The sequence below is a fragment of the Hippoglossus stenolepis genome, chromosome 4 (genome assembly GCF_022539355.2).
Source record: "Hippoglossus stenolepis isolate QCI-W04-F060 chromosome 4, HSTE1.2, whole genome shotgun sequence".
NCBI lineage: Eukaryota > Metazoa > Chordata > Actinopteri > Pleuronectiformes > Pleuronectidae > Hippoglossus > Hippoglossus stenolepis.
The window spans coordinates 23,583,613-23,603,596 of record NC_061486.1 but is presented as its reverse complement, the minus strand read 5'-3'; the positions used below and the strand labels follow the sequence as shown (position 1 = coordinate 23,603,596).

At 43.2% G+C, this 19,984-nt stretch overlaps 1 protein-coding gene across 2 annotated transcripts in view; it reads right to left on the bottom strand.

Annotated features, from left to right (window-relative positions):
• Window positions 1-1,502: 1,502 nt before the first annotated feature.
• ssh2a (slingshot protein phosphatase 2a) overlaps window positions 1,503-19,984 on the bottom strand; it is a 35,215-nt gene continuing 16,733 nt past the window's right edge. For both annotated transcript variants that reach the window (XM_035153502.2, XM_035153501.2), the window contains 13 exons: window positions 13,865-13,977; window positions 13,283-13,347; window positions 12,607-12,728; window positions 11,775-11,840; window positions 11,595-11,660; window positions 10,198-10,392; window positions 7,185-7,278; window positions 6,796-6,924; window positions 6,548-6,594; window positions 5,991-6,137; window positions 5,688-5,888; window positions 4,669-5,596; window positions 1,503-3,725 (listed from right to left, as the gene is read on the bottom strand). In XM_035153502.2, the coding sequence (XP_035009393.2) occupies window positions 2,073-3,725; window positions 4,669-5,596; window positions 5,688-5,888; window positions 5,991-6,137; window positions 6,548-6,594; window positions 6,796-6,924; window positions 7,185-7,278; window positions 10,198-10,392; window positions 11,595-11,660; window positions 11,775-11,840; window positions 12,607-12,728; window positions 13,283-13,347; window positions 13,865-13,977 (3,826 nt within the window). In that variant the 3' untranslated portion in view covers window positions 1,503-2,072. The remainder of the gene's footprint in view (window positions 3,726-4,668; window positions 5,597-5,687; window positions 5,889-5,990; window positions 6,138-6,547; window positions 6,595-6,795; window positions 6,925-7,184; window positions 7,279-10,197; window positions 10,393-11,594; window positions 11,661-11,774; window positions 11,841-12,606; window positions 12,729-13,282; window positions 13,348-13,864; window positions 13,978-19,984) is intronic.

Here is a 19,984-nt window from a genome sequence, read left to right as displayed (position 1 = left end):
TCCTGCTTCGTTTTTATATTATTTCATTGAAAGAAATGTAAAACTTTCACACGTCAATATCAGCACAAACTGAGGAGAACCACCTCTGCCTCCTCTATTATTTAAGCTTGCCTGGTTGATAAGAAAAATATATTTTCTTTTCTTTTTTTTTTTACTTTTAAAAAAAAAAATGTTGGAGAAAAGAGACAGTCAGATGTTTTCATGGTGAATACTTGGAAGTGACCTCAGATAACGATTCAAATAAAGAGACATCTTCTCGAGCAGCAATCTACGAGTGGGTTACCTTTTTTTTCCCTAATCCTTTTTCAAATTACAGACAGCCTCACATGCTTTAAATCCCTTGACAACCCCCCCTCACACTGCTTTCTTACTCTGGAACTTCCTCTCTGGTCCTCTTCAGTTGAAGGTGACAAAAGCAATTAATATCTCAGGAGATATGAAAGCTGCAGCGTCAGTCAGCGCCACAGAGGGCCGCTCTGTTTTCAGCAGCTCCTGCCTCCATCATCCTCCCTGTGACATGGATTCTCAGCCAGATCCAAGGGTTTTCTTTTCTCTTTTCTTTTTTGCCTGTAGTTATTTTAGGCTTGACGGCGAGGAAAAGGACAGCTTACAGATTCTAAACCCCTCTAAGAATTACAACTCCCTTCACCCAGGCTGCTTTCACAGTGGGAAGTGTAAAAATGAAATTACTTTCTACGTGAATCAGCCCCTTGCGCCGACTCAGTCCGACTTTATGAATCACATCGGGATGGAGGAAGCACTGGGCTGCATGTGTGTCTGTGTGTGTGAGGGGAGTCTGCAAAAAGCCACAAACATAAAAACATGGTGTGCAAGTGTGTGTGTTACAGAGATGCTGAGAGCATTAGCATGCAAAGAGAAGGATGTCAGCCATTGAACCCAGGGAAGACAGTCAATCCTAACGTCTCTCTGCTTCTGATTTTATTCCTCACTGTTTCCACTACTGCCCTGTTCATGATAGTTCAATTTGGTCCTTCTTCTTTCATCTGCTCAGTCTTTTTGGTCTTTAATGTTCTTTGTCAGTCACTGCTGTAATATGATCTGAGAGTGAGTGTGTGTGTGTGTGAGACAGCAAGGGTACCGGTGGCCTACATCTCACTCTTTAATTACCCACATGAAACACTAGGTAAAATGTCAGCCTGAAATAAACTGCATTGAGCACCGTTGGAGATCATTTCCCTGCGGAGACGGGACCGACTTGATCAAAGGCTCAGTTACGTATTTAAAAATGAGTAGAAAGTATTTCTGTTAACCCAGAGGTTTGGAGGAGGGGAGGGTTTGCAGTACTATGTGTTTACCATAGACTGTATATGAAGAGGTGTTAACACACATTTTTACTGCATTTTACTCATTAACAAACCTTCTCTATTACCTATTTAAAGCCAGCAGGTGGCAGTAAAGTCAACAATACGTTTTGATATAAGAAAAGTAATGTTTGTGAGATGAAGCCCGCACACAAGAATAAAACGTCACTGTAGTCAAAACAAACTCACCATATTTATTAACTGCTAAAGCGTTGAATAAAAAAACAAATATCAGCTTTGTCCTGGTTCAATTAAAAATCTGAATAAAGACGCATCTGCCCACTGCTGAAAAACAAAACACTAGTGGGACCAGTGCAAACAAATCCTGCCCCTGGGGTAAGAAACAGATTTCAAATAAAAAGGAGTTCATTGAACAGTAAAGTGCATGTTTGAAGAAAGGCCCTCTCATTGTAGCTTCAGATAAACTGAGGAGGCTGCAAGGGTCACACACTGAAAACAAACGCATCTCATTTTAAAAAAAGGGGACACAGACATAGTGGAGTGCATTCAGTGTGCACTTAATGAGTCTTAATTTGGACATTCATATTTCATTACTGTACACACACCTGAACTCCAGTTGAATCAGCACATCCAGTAGTTTACATGCATCATACACTTATGTTCATCATTCGGTTCTTGCACACTACATAAATTGGAGGTTACACAGAGTCTACGCATTCATACACATCTTGCAGCCTCTCACGCGTGTGCAGGGCTCCAGTATGTCTGTTGCAGTCCACTGCACTGAGGTTACATAGTATTGTATAGCACAGTGATGGATCGCTGCTTTTTCTCAGCAGATGCTCTGCGAGAACGCCTCGATGAGTGTCCCCGACTCTGCTGACGTGATGTGGCAACCGCGCCGCTCCCAATACTGTCGGTTTCCTCCCTCTCACCCGTCTCTTCGGAGGAATCGGCCATAGACTGTGGCGAGGATGAGTCATCGTGGAGCCAACCTGTCTTTTCGGCACAAATGTTTCGAGCCAACACCTTCTGCTTCTTCCAGGTATCGTCGAGGTGGGATGGGGACGTGGAGAGAGAGTCCTGAGAGTGGGACGATGTCGTTCTGATGTGCGACCTCAGGTCCAAGTCGCTGAGGTCGTTGGCTGACAGCTCCAGACAGTCCAGTTTGGCCAATGAGGCCGACCTCTTCATGAGAGAAGGAGGGGTGAGGCCTGCCTGGCGGATGCGAGCCTCCAGCTCCATGGCTCTGTGCCACCCCGTCAACTCCAGGAAGCTCTTGCCTTCTCGCCCATTTCGGAGACGCTGTCCTTCCAGTTCTGGAGAGGTGTGTTCAGAACTCGGCTCTTTACAATGTCCGGGCTCTGTGTCCATAGTGTCTCTCTGCGCCTGAGGCTGCCCCACCTCCTGTGCTTCACTGTCCGTCGCCTCAAGGCCGACGCCCTCATGGAGGAAGGCCTGCAGCTCACTCAGCGTCTGCTGAATCCTCTCTAGCTCCTGACTGCCATGAGCCAGCCTGCTCTGGGCGTCACAGCCGGGGCCACATCCCCCTTGGCTGCCCTGGGAATTAGTCTCCAGCCTTTCATCAGTGTCTGACTCCTGCACTGTTGCCCCATCCAGAGTCATTTTGTGTGAACAGGCCTGGGGCAGGGTCTGACCCTGCTGGCTTTGGCTGTGGAGCTGGCTCTGTCCTTGGGAAGGACATGAGGTATTTAGAGATGGTTCTACTAATGGACTAGTAGAGGCCAGTGATGATGTCAGCATATGGCTATCTACGGATGTGTGCACAGTGACAGGTATAGCACCAGAGACGTGGCTGTTATCTGAGTGAGGGGAGCAGGGAGGCTCCGGGAGTTTGTGTATGCCTGAGGGGTCGAGTCTTTGAAGCTCGTGTTGTGACCCTGTTTGTTTCTCTGAGTCTTTGGACTTAGCAGATTCAGCCATGATCTCTCCCTGAGTGTCACTTTGTTCTGTGGAGTGAAGGGGAGGAGGGTGTTCAGTGCTCGGGGAGCACAGGGACAGTCTGACAGGGGGCTGTTCGGCACTGGGCGAATGCAGTGGGGATCGCTGAGATACCGCTATGATCTCCATTTCCTGTCTCAGCTTCTGCTCCAGCTGCTCGGTAGCCCGCCGCACCGAGCCTGCTGGCCAGTCGCACTGCAACATGGAGGGAGACTGCGGGCGGGAGGGTGGCGATGATGAGGCGTGGTCGAATTCACAGGACACTGCCTCCTCCTGAGGTTCCGGGGGAATGAGCCGAGGGCTGTGGGAGGACGGAGCGAGGGGCGAAGAGGAGCTGGAGGATGGAGACGGAGGAAAGAACGACTCTGGGTGGCATATGGCTTCAATCTCAGTGACAATATGGCGAACTGATACTCCGTTGTCATGGTGAGGGTGATGAGGGCTGGCTTTGTCATCACTGTCTTCAGACAGCTGAGATACCTGAGAGTCGGAGAGAGAGAAAAATACCAACTGTATTAATTATATGTTGTTATAATTATATATTATTATATCACGTTGTTTCTCTACAATGTGTGCATTTATGAATCAGAGAAAGTCTTCCTATAATTAACTACTTTATTAATATTCCTTTGATTTTTTTTTTACAATATTCTTTTTAAAACCCTATAATCTACACACAATACAAATGATTAACTACATATGTACAAAAAGTGTTAGACCTCTATGGTCTTATCCCCCAGCAGGTGTCACTATGGTTTAGTGCTCGGTCTCTTTTAGTTCAGTATACGTTTCTGTTTGTAACAGACGAATTCTCTCTGTATCGTCACTAATACACAACCTCTGTGATGTTAGAACTATGTGTGTGAAATGTTGACCACCACTGTAACCAACCACACTTCATAATTAGCTCCTAATGCAGATGAATGTCAGTAGATTCTTTGGAGTTAACGTACTGTCCAGAATATGAACATGTGAAGTATGTGAAATTGCTCTAGAACAGGTTAAGGCTGGGGAAACATCTTTATGGAAACTAAATAATAAAAAACACTGTTTAGCACCCACACACACTTGAGCTGCTTTCAGACATGCACTGAAGTGCAGACATTTTTGTGTTGTTGCGGAAATCCTAGAAAATCTCCAACACATTTCTTCATATGTGAAAGACAAACTCTGCAAAATGCCTGGACTCAATTTTCCAGACATTTTCTGGAGTTCATTTCTGTTCGCACATTTCAATGCGAGCTTCGCATTATTATTGCTTATGTCACATGAATTAAAGATTTGTAGGTGTTGGACAACTGGTCAGACAGGACAAAACATTTGATAGCATCTTGTTATCAATTGTGTGAGCGGCAGCATTACTTTAATAAAAGTTATAATATCTAAGAGTCAAGTAGACAAAAGAAACAGAATGAGTTTGTACCTGACTCCCATTCCCCTGCTCCTCTTCCTCCTTATAGTCCGTTTCTCCGTTTTCTTCATATGGCGATGGAGTCCTCTGTTGTGTCTGCTCTGAAAGTGTCCAAGTTTTGCTGTCTTGGGCCAAGCCCAGAAACTTTTCTCTGGCGCTGAAGAAGTCGATGCTGTCCGTGCTGTGGTTTGATGAGCCATCGGCATCGCAGCGGCTGTTGCAATCACTACCCACCTGTAACTCACTGGGGTTGTTGTTGTCATCGTTGGGAGCGAGGGGCAGAGTCAGCAGGAGAGGGGCAGCGTTTGCAGGGCTGAGAGGGCTGTGTTTGTCACTTAAATCAGATAATGACTGATCTATAATGTCGGAGTCAGTGGATCCCAGAGTGAGAGGGGAGACTTCCTCCGAGCTGCTTCGCTCGTGCAAAGTGAGGGATAATTCTGTCGGTTTGTGTTTGGGCACTGAAATGGACAGATGTGTAGGAGGACTCCGGCGAACGCGCTGGAGTTCAGGCGTAGGAGGTAGGATGTGGAGCGACGGTGGCGGGTGGGGTAGAGCAACAGGCACAGTGACAGCCACGCTCGCTGAATTGTCCAGTCTTTCCTCAGGGACTACAGTGGCTGCTCGGGGACTCGGGAGGGGATGCAGGAAGGGATCTTCACAATCCGATCTGACCTCCTCCTGAACCGGTGAGTCACACAGACCGTTGGTGTGTGTCTCTGACTCAGACGGTGTGGAGTTCAATTTGGCAGAGTCTTCAGCACCGAGCGCTTGCAGCACAGCCACGCCCAGGAAGTGATGTAAGGAGGGGGAGGAGGTGTTGTTGTTGTGAGAGTCTGAGCGGCCCAGAGAGTGCGAGGACGCTTTACACATAGACTCTGAGCGATCTGATAGGTCACTTTCAGAGTGGGAGCGCCATAGCTTATTGTGCCTTTGTTTGCTGTGGAAGGACAGAAATAATAGTGTGAGAATCAAAATGAAGCCTGAGAAATGAAAATATTATTTACAGATGTTTCTGTATGACAGCGCACCTGGCCAGCAGAATTCCCTGATACTCCTCCAGCTGTTTCATGAAGGAAGGGTTTGGTTTGGTGACAGCCCGTCTCTCCTTCACATAGTCGAAGGCGGTGTCCAGGTCCCAGCCGTACTCCTTCATGGCGTAGGCGATCACTGTGGAGGCCGAGCGACTCACGCCCATCTTACAGTGAACCAAACACTTAGCACCGGCTTTCCTGACACAGAGAGAGAGACAGGGATTGTGTTGCATTAGAAGATCTAAACTTGTTAGAACTTAGGCAGTGTGTGCGAGTGTGTGTGCCGGTGTTTAAGCTTACTTTGCTTTAGTGATGAACTTGTAGGTTTCGTTCCAGTACTCCAGCAGGTTCGTGGCCTCCTCATCGTACACTCTGATGTTGTGGTACTCAAACATTCCCGGGAAAAAGTTGTCTATTTCCCTCGTCACATTCAGGATGTATCGCACTCTTCATAAATGACAGGAAGAGGCAGAGTGACTTGCTGATATTGACCTCATATTTTAGTGCAGACTACCCAGATGCTGAATTACCTAATACATCACAGGATGAACATTCCTATAAACTATTTTGCAGTTTAATGCTAACAGGAGGCTTGATAAGGTTGGTTACCGTTGATGTTCGGGTTAACTGTGGATTTTAACACTAGTAAAACAGAACATGCAAACAAGCACCGCAAAACGATGATGAAAACGATTATTCTGTCAAAAATCTATTTAGGGAATGCATAAATGCATAGACTACAGAGGGATTCAAACATTAGAATACCTTTTCACTGCATGAAGCCTTATTTATTTAAATGTATTAAAATTCAGATCATGAGAAGTAACACTGTAGAACTGTAGTGAATGATCTCTTACCCACTGTTCTGCAGCTCCTCCAGGTTGGATGCGTTCCACTCGGAGCCCTGCACATAACAAGGGTCAGGTCAATATCAAAGTGAACACATGCATGTTCAACGCACACTACTTACCTGCTGGGAATTAACCAAAACTTTGACACAATCAGCTGCACATTAATCCACTGACTAATGACGAATAGATGTATAACTGCTAATATCGTATTTATGAACAGGAAGTTCCACTATTACAGGGCCACAGGTTCTTACCAGATAGACGTGTTCAAAGATCTCAGTGGGACTATCCATCTGTCCCAGGATGACTATCATCTCGTTGTCTATGAACTCTTTGAACTCCCTCAGGTTACACACCATCTGCATCTCCAGCTCTGTTCGGATCTGGGAAAGGACAACAACAATTCAGAGAAGCACCATGAACACTATTGATGAGTCAGTGCTGCATCTGTGGCAAACAAAGAGGACTGATATCAAATTATCTGCACTAAAAAAGTCAATCTGTTTCTGCAGGAGTAAAAGTAAAAATGGTGTACAATGGTGAGGATTTGCACTATTTAAATCTAAGTGTGAACACCTGCATTTGAAAAACCTGGATTTGTCAAACCTAGATGTGAACATCAATTCCTGTATGTGCCTCTCACCTCCTTGCAGGTGACATTCTCCAGATCTTTTTGCATCATGATCTCTCGGAGGCGCATCTTGATGAGCCTCTCTGTGCGCTCCCTCTCTGTGGGCCTGTGGACGCAGACACAAACACCTTTAATAAAAAACAACTGTAACACACCCTGAAAAGAACAACACAATTCTGGACACAAAGGACCACCTTCACAGTCCCAGAAACAACTCTTGCATTCTGTTCATTGATTCATTTTCACTCCAGTCTCAATGAGACTCCTTGTTCCACGAGAGAATTGCCACTTTGTTCGACTCTCAGAAACTAGAGAGGGGAACAGAAAATCTGAGATTGTGACCCGTTGGCGATTCCACAACATAGTCTCCTTGTAGAATTTGCCTGTTGTTGTGCCTGGCTGTGTTTCTAACTGCTCTTCTGGGGGGATGCATTTCGCCCTCGGACGTCACGCTGATGATGCCAACAAGTATCCTAATTACCTCTCAGGAGAGAAGAGCTCAATTTGTCTCCAAGCTTCTATCGTGTTGCGTTGCCTAATTTTTGTCTCATTATAGCAATACCCAGCAGTGTGAGTCAGCAGTCACAAAGGGGCTCAATGGGGTGGCCACAGGTGTGTAACTGCAGATCTAAAAGCATCTGTCTGTGGTGGGACACTAGAAACAGTCGGCTTGTTTATGTTAATGATAAGTCTTACTGACCTCAGGAGACCCTGAGTCCACTGAGCTAAGAGAAAGAGAAACTTTTTAACCTTGCCAACAAATACAGGTTATTGACATCCAGTAACACTTTAACCTCACAACAAGCCTTGATGTGCCCACAGACAGCCTGAAGGAGGGACGGCCACTCAGAGAAATAAAGGAGAAATGGAGCATGTGTGTGACGATTGTATGATGACAGGAAGAATGGTGATAAATGGTGGTAACCAAGGTCTGGAAATTCTGTTGCTTTGTTGAATCAGTGATAAGTATCCTACCGGGAATTTACCGCAAAGCCCATAAATCAAACCCCTTCCTGCTTTCTCAACCTTTCCCTCAGTGGTTCTACCAGGAAACAAGCTGCCATGTCAACAAACATTAGCAGGTCATATAGTTTTGGCCGTCGCTCTGTGCAGACAAACTATTATTGTTCGAGCGCGAGGTGTGTCTGTTTCCAGTCAAGCAGTAAATATGGGTGTTTCTTGACTGTCAAGTGGAACTTGCCCTCTCTTTTATTTCCCCACTTCTTATTCTTTTGTTCCATGGGAAACAGGTGCATGCAGCAGCAGCAAAATATCTTCCCTAATGCCCATGTCAATTCTCTACCTCCTTCTCTTCACCTGCCACCTGCTTCTGTCCGTCCCTTTATTGCTCTATTTGTCTGTCTGGATTCTGTTTTTCCAGACGTACTTCAAGCCAGCTAAAGCCTCAGCTAATTTGGACACTCGAGCACATCTGAAGTGTGTGTACACATGACTAAGCAGGAGGGAGTGGAATTTCCCTGGTATTAGTAAAGACCTAAATCCAGCTGCCTCTGTCGTTCACTGCACTCTCTCTTCTCCCATGTGATCTGCTGACAACTCTGTGTCACGGATAAAAGTTGTGTATGTATGATCATGAGCCAGTGCACACAGTTCAGTCCTGGCAGCATGCGTGTGTTTTTGTTTTTTGCCTCTGTGTTGGCCTCAGAGGTCACAGACAGCATGTGACCCCAGCACGTGAAGAGAGGTTGACCAACGCTGTTCAGACTGAGCAACTTATTTCTGATCTTGCTGAAACGCACCTTCTGTGAAACATCTTCTGCTTTCTCTGAATCTGGGATCCAAGTGTGTGCAGTGTGTTCTTCCTGTGGTGCATTTCTGGGAACATGTTTGTTGAGGTTTGTGTGCATGTTCGTCCTGCACACTATACCTTTCACATACGGCTGAAATGCATATGTAGGTGTCATGTGTAGGATGCACACCACTGCTGTCATGTCAAACTCCTCGACATTTCAAAGATGTTCCATCAATAATAATTATAGGCCTGGCTCCATCTGCACCACGTAACAAATTCCACCCTTGGTTTATAGTTTTAGTACAGTCAGCTCACTTAAAGCTGTTCATACACTGTACATGTGTGTTTGAAGAATCTCCTACATGAATTAAGATCTATTGAGATGTTCTGTGCTACGAACAGATCTGAATTCACACAAATGTGTACCGAGATCAGATCACTCATTCAGGTGGTCTGAGACACATGTGGTCACATTCTTTCAGCTGTGTGTACGCAAATGTGTCCTGGGCCAGTTATGAAGGATCAACCATTCGGCTGACGTCCCCTGACCTGCAACAGTGTCACAATGAATCAAATGTATTTTTACTCATTGCCAATATGTTAATTAGTTTGTTGCCACAATGTCAACACTCTCTTGTGCCCCCACACACGTCAACTGATACATCTGTAAACTCAGACTGGGTAAAGACATCATCTTTACCCAGATTTGGTCTTAGGGAACAGAAATAACGTAAATGATTATTTGCATATAGAGCAGGGAAGTAAGATCCTATCACAAGTGGTCACAGGAAACACATTCAGGACACATTGTAACACCAAGTGAGAACAGACAAACTTCGCCCTGTCCACTTATGATCGGATCTCTCAGGTCGGATGTTAATACCAGATCTGAACAGGGCCTTGGTTAATTCTTAAAAATCAGTATTAGTTAACAAGTGTTCACCAAAAACAACTATTGAAATGGATTCTAACTATTTTGTGGATTTAGGTATTTTAAGTTATGAAATACTGGTTGCAGTATGAATGATTTATTATCTATTGCTTGTAGGTTTCCACCTCAACACATTTTTAAAATGTTCACTCCACAGGAATTTTACACCACACATCATTGGAGCTGAGCCACTCTCTGGCAACCAAAAGGACAAATTGTGAAAATGATTCTATGCCTGGAACGCACCACAAACCACATTATATTCCAGATATTCCTCCATCAGTAAGAAATCTGGAATTTTGAATAATGTACTCTTTGGTCACTCCTGTTCTCTTACTCACAGGTCTGTGAAGGGGACAGGTGAGTTTGCACGGTGCGACTCTACGTCCTGCATGGCGTTCCACTCGTTGACACAGATCTGGTTAGAGGAGATCCTGCTCTGGTAGTAGCTGATCCATGTGAGGAACAGGCTGCCGGGGTAGTAGTTGTGGCAGCGAGCCACGTCGCACGCTTTGTGGAGGGACTGGAGGGCTGACCTGAGGCAGACACAAGAGAGGGATGAAGATTCACACTTGAGAGGTTGTTTCAATAGTAATAAAAAAAAAAATACAGAATGAAAAAAAAGTCAAGTTTGGAGATGTTCAGATACCAGCATTGGAAATGCCTCTGATACTGCAGAAAATGATGGGTCCAGCGAGTCTATGTACTGATCCAATGCCACTTCTTTCAAAGTGTATCACTCTCACCCAGATTAAACTGCCATTTTCTTTTCCTGGAAATCAATTTTTCTTCCTCACCCGAAAACAGCACTTGCCACTAGTAAGTGGCCTACTGTTTTCAGAGTGGTGAAGAAGAAGTGATTTTCCGGTAGTCTAGCAATAGCCAGAGCTAGCTAAGATGTCACCAATTGGCAATATTTCATGCTGGAAAGTCCCACAAGTAAAATGGCTATGTACTGTATACAGTTTGTGAAACTTCAGTTTTGAGGAGTATTGTGTATTTTTAGATCTAGTTATGAATTTATCTTTCACTTATGACAAACTAGATAATAAAAGTTCTATTGCACTCTCTATGCATTTGTTCATCACTTCCATATACGGTTAGCAAACAGCTGTTCAAATATGTTGCACACGTTTTTTTTTCCAATACACTGGAATCGGATCAGTCTACACAATCAGCCGATACACAACTTTCAGGTATTGGAAATGATTTTTAGGGGGGGAAACTAACATAACATCTCTAGTATGGAGTGAACAAAACAGTTTTCTTTATGCTAATATGAGATGGAGAAAAGGACAAAGTGATACAAGTAGAAGAGAGGAATTAGTAACAGCATATATGAGAAAGGGGAGCAAGGGGAGCAGAGCTAAATAACAGAGGGATTACAGCGATGAAGAGATGTGATACAGAGATATAAACCAGGACAAATTAGTGTATCAGAGAACGCTGAGGGAAGTGGGAGGTCAAAGTAACAAAGGGACAATAAAATGAGGAAATGAAGACAATGAGTACAGAAATGAAGAGGAAGCCCTGGTATGTGAGACAGGGAGAGATAAAGAGGAGACTGGGAAGCAGAAAGATAATGAGAAAAGAAGAAGGAGGAGAGAGAAGATAAGCAGCAGTGACAAAAGATAAAAAGGCTGGAGGTCCAAGTCGAAGGAGGTAGTGAAAATTATGTAGTTGTTTCAGTGCTACAACATAATCTAAATGCAACTTTTCATTGATAAAGGTTGCTCACCACATGGCCTGGACAGAAACAGGCTTGAAGACATGAACCCTGTTCACTGTCGAGACACTAAAGCCACTGTGGTGATAGAGAAAAAAAGATTATTAGCCATGTTATAACAACAAAAAGTGTCACAATCAAACTGCTAAATAAGGTCAATAAGTGAAGCAGGATGTAGGTGTGGTGTCTTACCCATCTCCATCCAAGTGGATCAGAGTGTCACTCCACAGAGGTAGAATCAGACCCACCGTACAGCAGCTGGCAGGAAGATCGACATGTTAGACCACAGCACAACAAAGCAACAACTGCTTTGAAGACGTTCAAGAAGCAAAATAGTTAAGGATAGGAAAAAGTCATCCTTTATTTTGAAAAACTTTAATTAATTTAAGTAGCTTAAACTATTTAGACCGGATCGAACATATGCATAAAGTACCTTTAAGACCGGGTGCAACGTTTGTGTGCATCTTACCCGATAAGATGTGTGACAAAGTCATCGTTTTCAAGACATGTGACTAATGAAATACATTGTGATATACTTGCGGCAAAGGCAAACAGCATTATGGGGGGTTAGGGTTTGAGGAGGAAGATTTAAAAAAAATTTCACGAGGTTTAGGAAAATGGTAATGATTGACAATGAAAGCCAAAGGTTTAATCTATCAAATATTTTCATTTAATGTCTATCTGCTTCAGAGACTAAGAATTTCAGTTTTTTTTAAATGTTGGCAATTCTGTCAGCTCTTCAGAAAACTCTCAGGTTTAAAGTGGTCTTTTTCAAACAACGCATTTATTGTAGAGAGTTTTTATTCGCGCCTTAGGTCTTAATGGGTTTAAGTCAGAGACTTATAATATAATTAGAAGACATTCTGGCAAATCCAAGAATAAGATAATAATGTCAATATCACAGTAAAGCTAAAAAGAGGGACAGTATGCCATCTCTCCTAAGTTGCTGTCACAAGTGTGGGATATAAATACATTTGATATAACACCTAAAGACAGAGTGGTGTGTTGTTGTTGAGGCACCAACCTATCAGAAGAGACAAAGTCCATGCCGAGAACGATGCTCTCCTCTGTGTCCTGTCTGCCGTTGGTGGAGACGACCACCATGTAGCGGGTTACCTGAGGGTAGGCGCTCTCGAGACGCACAGCCTGAAAGAAAAGACACAACAGAGAGATGAAGGAAGGAGGAGAAATGTACAAACAGCAGAAAGGCCTACTGTGAGAACTGTTATATAATGTCTTCTTTGGCTCTGGAGGAGCTTTCTATAGCCTGAGAAAATAACGCCTCATATGTAATCAGGGTTATTCTGAATTTTTGTCATGAGGCTTCAATATCTTATCACAAATTTGGTATTACAACCTTGGGGTGTGTAGTTTGAAATATGTGGGCGTTCACCCAAAAGGACTGGTCGAATAAAGCACGCTACGGAGGATTCTTTTTTTTTAAAAATTGTATCTGTCTCTCACAAGTCCTCTCTGACTTTTAGAAATAAATTAAAGATGCTTCAGGGACTTTAGGGAAATGACTGGAATTCTTAAATACAAAAACTGTTGTTTTTAAAATCCAGAACAAGTTTTATAGTTTACATTAGCTAATGAAGAACTGCAACCAGCCCCTCTGGTATAATCTCCCTGATAACAAGACCACTCTGCTCCTGACCTTTGCCATTGTGTGTGTGCGTGTGTGTGTGTGTGTTACGTACCAGTCGGATGGTGTCCTCTGGCCGCAGAACGGTGAACATAGTCTGAAGGTGTTTCTGGAGATCACCTGCACAGATAGGATTTCAACATTCTCCCTTAGTTTCAGTTTATTTTGGACAACAATCGTACTCTTGGCATTTAAAGGTCGACATAACACAGAGGATAGTGTATCATTTCCCCTGTGGAAAGTTTCCAATGCATTAACACTGGTGTCTCTTTCACGGAGGCCTACATCTGAAGAAAAAAAAGGACACTGATGCTTTTTATAGTAATCAGCTCATCTCAAAACATAAAAGGTCTTCAAAAGCTGTATTTTCCACTGGCAGCTAATTTTTTTCTTCTCCTGGTATAATTTTCCTGCTTCATTTTCATTATCCAAACATGTTGTACATTTTTTTTTAAATATCCAACAAACAAGCTGTCCACCACATGGCATGCAACAGCAAACTGATTCATCTGCCTTGTTTCGGCTCCAGCTGCTCCCCAAGATACTGCACAGAAATGTCATTTTGAAAAACTCTCCTGTTTAATCTCAAGTTCTGGGAGAAGGTGCAGCTTTCATTAATGTGCGAACAAGTCTTTACCTGTGTGCTTGTTCCTGCGCTGGCTGATAGGAGGTGCAGAGTTCGGCGTTGGGCTGTTACCCCTGGGAAGGAACAGGGCTGCACCTTTTACTGTGAGGAAGCTCTCACTGATACTGACGGAAGAGAAAAGAAGAAAAATAAGACATGATTGAGGCTTCAAACCCAAAGACGTCTGTCAACTTGTACAGTCATCATTTCTTTTGTGTAACTTATGTAATTCAAAACTCTACTTCACTTCTTTGCACATGCCAACCCCACTTTCTCATAATAAGCACGAGATGTGGACAAGGAACAGACGGGTGTTGTCATGGGCTTATGTCACTGTCACAATGGTCCTTTCAGTTGTCCTCTGATCTGCAGACTCCCCCAAATCCCACCAAGGCAAGCCAAACAAGACCCAGGCCTCTATGTGAACTCAGAACACAATGTTCTGTGCTTCTCCACACAGCTGGACCACACACACACACACACACACACACACACACACACACACACACACACACACACACACACACACACACACACACACACACACACACACACACACACACACACACACACACACACACACACACACACACACACACACACACGGTTACTCAGACTAACAGCTGCCAGTACAGAGGGATGGGAGGATTGAGAGAAGAACAAGAGGTCCGAGAGGGAAGACAGAGCGAGACCCCTCCTCCTCAGTGTTGGAGCAGAGATAAGAGCTGGCCAGCACATAACGCTGCACGCCAAAGCAGGTCCTATTAAACGGGGTTCTGTTCCTCTCTGGAACATTTAATCTTATTAACTGTGACTGAGGTCACTGCATCGAGGAGGACACATTATTAACAGTGTCTCATGTGGACAACAAACAATGATTGTGTGAGTGTGTGTGTTTAGATTCATACAGTTATACAACATACAGATAAAACAGGTTGGAAGACCCACTTCTGTAGCAGCTTATGAGCGTGTCAGATGACAGCCATGGGACCAATAAACCTAAATGATGCTGTACAACAGGCCTGCCACCTAAACTACACCCACAATAATGTGATAATTTTAAAACCCTAAAACGTAAATTATCTCTGTCCTGATAAATCATACAATTCCCGCTGTTTATCAGAAATAAACTGTGCATCTTAACGCACATGAAAATGCACATCTAATGGCCATACAGATGCACTGGGTGTAAACAAGAAGCAGATAGTCCCGTCTGCAGTTGTTTGCTTTGGTGCAAAATATTATGAACAAGGACCATCAATGGTTAAAAGTAAGACAAGGAATATCTTTGCTTGGACCAATGACATGGTGAGAGGGACATTAAGTGTTAGACATTTTGCATTCACCGTTAATAGTCAAATCTTTACTGATACAACGCACTCAGAAAGCAGACGTGGATGTTTGTGTTATTATTTCAAAAAGTCTCCATTTCAGCTAGAGCAGCGTGGACGCCACACATACACGTAGCAAAGGTGATGCATTTTACAACTAAAATATTTGTAGTGTGGACGTAGCCAAAGACCGCAGGCACTTAGGCACAAGTCAAACCTGCAGGAACTTAGTATATAGGAGCATAAACAAATACAGTCACAAACTTTAAAACCAGGCAATCCTGAGATTTCTACACACACCTGCTTTTGGCTTAGTTTTATAAAACTTCCACCTTAGGCTGGATGATATGGCCAACGATTATGTCAAGTTAAAAATTTTCATATCAGTTGATATCTACAATTAACACAATAATGTTACATTAGTATAAGACAGTTTTTTGCTCCTGGGTGAGGCTTGTGGTTTTCAACTCTTCTTTATGAGCAAAACAGCTAAATAATTTACAAATTTGATGTCAAATATGTGATAAAATATATATTTATACATATTGAACCTTTGTTGTATTGCTTTGATGAAAAATTATATTATGATACTTTTTTTTAAACTCTTGCCCTGAATATGTCCAACTGTAGCTTTTTTTTTTTACATTTTAGACTTTTCATAGGATATTAGCCTAAATTAAGTTAATAAGAGTTTTAAAGAGGACAAACGTCATGTATTAAAGTATATGTCAGTGAATGCTCCATTTTGCTGTTGTGTGTCCATAATATCATGATGCAAATACAGAGACAAATTGTTCCTAGGAGGTAACACCAATCCGGGGAGTTGTCCAACCTGTTCCACTAAACTTGAATAAGGGCGGTTTCGTAGCCTCTGGGCCCAGAAACTAAAAAAAAGAACTGACAATGACACATGCACACAGGGAAGATCACTGGGATAAATGAAAGGCAGGTGATGACATCAAAGCTACGTAATTGGTAGATGTTACACAAACAGTGGATAAGGCCAGAGGATGTCACACCTTAAGGCCCTATGAGACAAATTGTGATTTGTGAATATGGGCTTTACAAATAAAATTTGATTGATTTAATAAACTTATTTTAATGGTAAACCACTGCATTGGATAATCTCTCCACCTTGGCAGCAGGCTGCAGGTCTACACTCAATGAACCCAACTCCTACAGTGCATCAGGGTCTAAAGTTCTCCGGTTTCACACTCGTGGCAGCATAAAAAAAAACAAAAAACACATGTCATCTGCCATTCAGGCTTCCTGTTATCCCCCTTTTCTCTGTAACTTCATCTCTCCATCCTCCCAGACACCCGACTGTCCTTCCTGGATTTTGCTGAGGCTGTGGAAGTACAGAATCAGGAGAAACAGACAACAGAGGGATTATTTCCCATAACCCCTCCACCCTTGACCTAGCTGTTTCCTCTCAGTCCTCCCTTTGTCGCTTCCTCTTTTCTGCATTTCCCACAACTTTGGCTGCTGGCCTAGTTTTCATTTGTCACTCTCCTTAATTCCTGCTGTACCATGTCCCACTGATCTCACACACACACACACACACACACACTCATGAACTGTACTTGGCAATGACCATGTATAGCAGTGCTACTGTACAATGTCATCTGTAAGATAACACCTGTACTCATGCATGTGCATACACGCAAACTTGACCTCTTATAAATATACACAGACACACTAAGAAAGTGGAATCGAAGCCTGATAGTTAGGAAAGGTGGGGGGACTCTAATAAGCTTTCTAAATATACAGTAGTCCTTTAAAAGTTTCAGCTATTAACAGCCTATATTCAGATGTGAACCATCAACTTACTGTACGTGCACTTTGACATGACGATAACTCACAGGTTTGACACAGCCTGCATATGCTTTGATTGTTGGGACTGGTTTGAGGCTGTGTTAGTACAGGCATGAATATGGAATATGGAATATGAAATATAGCAAGTAAGTAGACACAAAACATACCCTGACACACAAATTACCGTGTCAGGGTATACAGACCATTACCACACACTATATCCACACTAGACCTGAAGCAATTTGTCAAGATTTGTCGGAGGTCTATCAGTATTCACTCTTTTGGTGATTAACAGGAAAATAGTGAAATTATATTTTACAGGCTGCAACATTCACTGAAACATGAAAGACCTTTATGCTTTTCATGGTATACATAATAAACTGAGTATCTTTGGGGTTTTGGTGGAACAAAATAACCAATGTTAATAAATTGTGTTAATGCACACAACTAAAACTTCCAATGTTATGACAAGTTCTGCATGCGTTCTAAGGAAGGTAAAAACTTGATGGATGTTTTGATGGCCAAGCAACACAGGGAGACTTCTCCTGGTGCTGTCGATGGTCTGTCTGACTATGAGCGAGAGAAAGCGACAGCGGGGCAAAGAGTGCTGTACATGGTGAAGCGGCAGTGCAAAACACTAAGTTAGAGACCTTTTATGAGAAGGGTTAAAAAATTCTGTTCATTATGAAACTTTGGTGGGACAAATTAGACTGGCTGCCATAGTCTAAGTAATTAATGGGATTAAAATGGACCCACTCTGGAAATGACATTATCATTGTCAACTTATATAAAACAGTTTGAATGTACTAAGAATAACTACATTATAATTGAGTCATAAAGACAAATGGGAAAGTGTCTGTTCAATCAGAGTAACTGATTCAACTGCAAAAATGTGCTAACAAAGCAAAAAAGGGGGCAACAAGTACAACTGAATTTGTCTTCACAAAGTATGTGAATGAGGGGTTGACCTTCAATGTTGGGAGATAAAGAAAGGAGACCCTGACCAAGCATTGCAGCAGAGAGTCGGTGGGTCATCTTTTAGCATTCAGCCCTCCCAGGCTTTGGGCTGAAGTGAAGCAGTAGGTACTTGTTAGGGCAACAGTCACAGACACAATCATCACTATGTAAGGACCACTCCACACAGTGGGCAGATAACTGGGTGACCCCCCCCCCTGCTGTCCGTGCCCATATTAGTCACTCTTAAGAGGAGAGTGGGATAAATATAGGGCTTGGCTCTATGCAGGGGCAGGCCCTGCTAAGGCCTTATGAGTTTGCACCCAAGACAGATACAGTCCATGGGAGAGACAGGGAGCTGGCTGGTGTGCATGTGTGTCCACAGCTGCACATTGAGCATTGCAGCTTCGGGACAAAGGTATAAAAATATGTGTCACAACCAAAACACAGTGACAGATTAGTAGAGAGAAAAGTCGAGTTCATGGAGTGTCAGCGTCCTCATTTCAGCCGGGCTGGGGACCTTTGTCGCACTTCATCTGTCCATACGTCACACTCTACTGTCAAATAACGGCTAATTTCTATGTAAAAAGTTCAATGAGCAGTTTGCTGGTCAAAGCTGGAGAGACAAGAACGGAGAAGATGAGGGCAGCCAGAGCAGAGCAGGGTCAGGGTCAGGACAGATAAAGAGAAAGGGAAAGCAGGTCATACTAAAGATAGACTTTCATCAACGGGTACAGATGCCAGTTGACACACTGCGCAGACCCAGTCTTTTCTGAGTTAAGACCACAGGTTCTGCTACAGTTTTCTTGATGACCCAGGTCCACACAACAGCCAGCCAAGTGAGCTAAACATACCTGACCAAGGCATGCAGTGCTATTCTGAGACGGATTCAGATTACATTTAAACTTACAGTTCAGACAAACTAGAGGTAGACAACAGCATTGAAGGAGCTCAGTAAAATATTCAAAGCTGGTCAAATGAGGCCACATCTAGATCAGTTGGATAAGAGGTTCCATTCAAACTTTGATAGCTTTTGGTAAAACAAAAGAGTAATAACTTTTACTCTGTATACTTTATAAAACATGGGATTTCCAGGAGACAACCATTTACAAATACTATCAGATGCATGGTAACACACAGGCCTCACTGTGATAAACAAGGTAGGTCTACAGTTAGTTTGACTTAATGTCATTTAAACCAAGTTATGTAGGTTATGCATCACATGCACAGACATGGACACACAAGCATAAGGACAGACCTATATCCAGCTGCTGACATCCCTGCTCAGCTGCTGAATTCCCTCACAAACACGTCACGTTGTCACGTTTCAGCCTTATCTATTTTCTTTGGAAAACAGGAACGTGACACAAACATTAAAGCGGAGCGGAAGAGCGGGATTTACCGGCATTTCTAAAATTGGTGGGATAACAATGGTGTTTTAGATGCCATATAGCCACAGGTAATACTTAACATCAACAGCCTCCAGGCTTGTAATTACTCATTCAAACCCTGGTTAAACATTAGAGGCCTGCTGAGACACTGGCGTTTACACTATAAACAAACAGACATACGCACACACACACATTACAAACCCAGACACACATGACTTGGTGCTATAAAAAAAAAAAAAGGATGCTACAACCCCTTGTGACGAGCCGAGCATCCTTTTCCCATCCTTAACATTACATTGGTGTCGTGATGAAAACAAACATCATGCAATGTAACCAACAAAACCAGGAAGTCAGAAGATTCCGACATCTGGTGCGATTTACTAGGCAGACACACCTACCAGTATGTACTGTATGTGTCTTACAGGAACACTATCCTATAAACCTTCCTTGTGCAAACTCAGTTTTAAAAGAAAATGTCCTTAAAAACTGGGTGCAGTTCAAATAAAAACGAAATGTTCAGTTTCCACGAAAACTTTGCGGCACGCTCTTGCGTAAAAGAGCTGAAAAACGACACAATCAAGACACACCATGCAGGTTGTGTTTGATTTTTAAAAACCGGCCAATTCTCATGCAGGGGCACA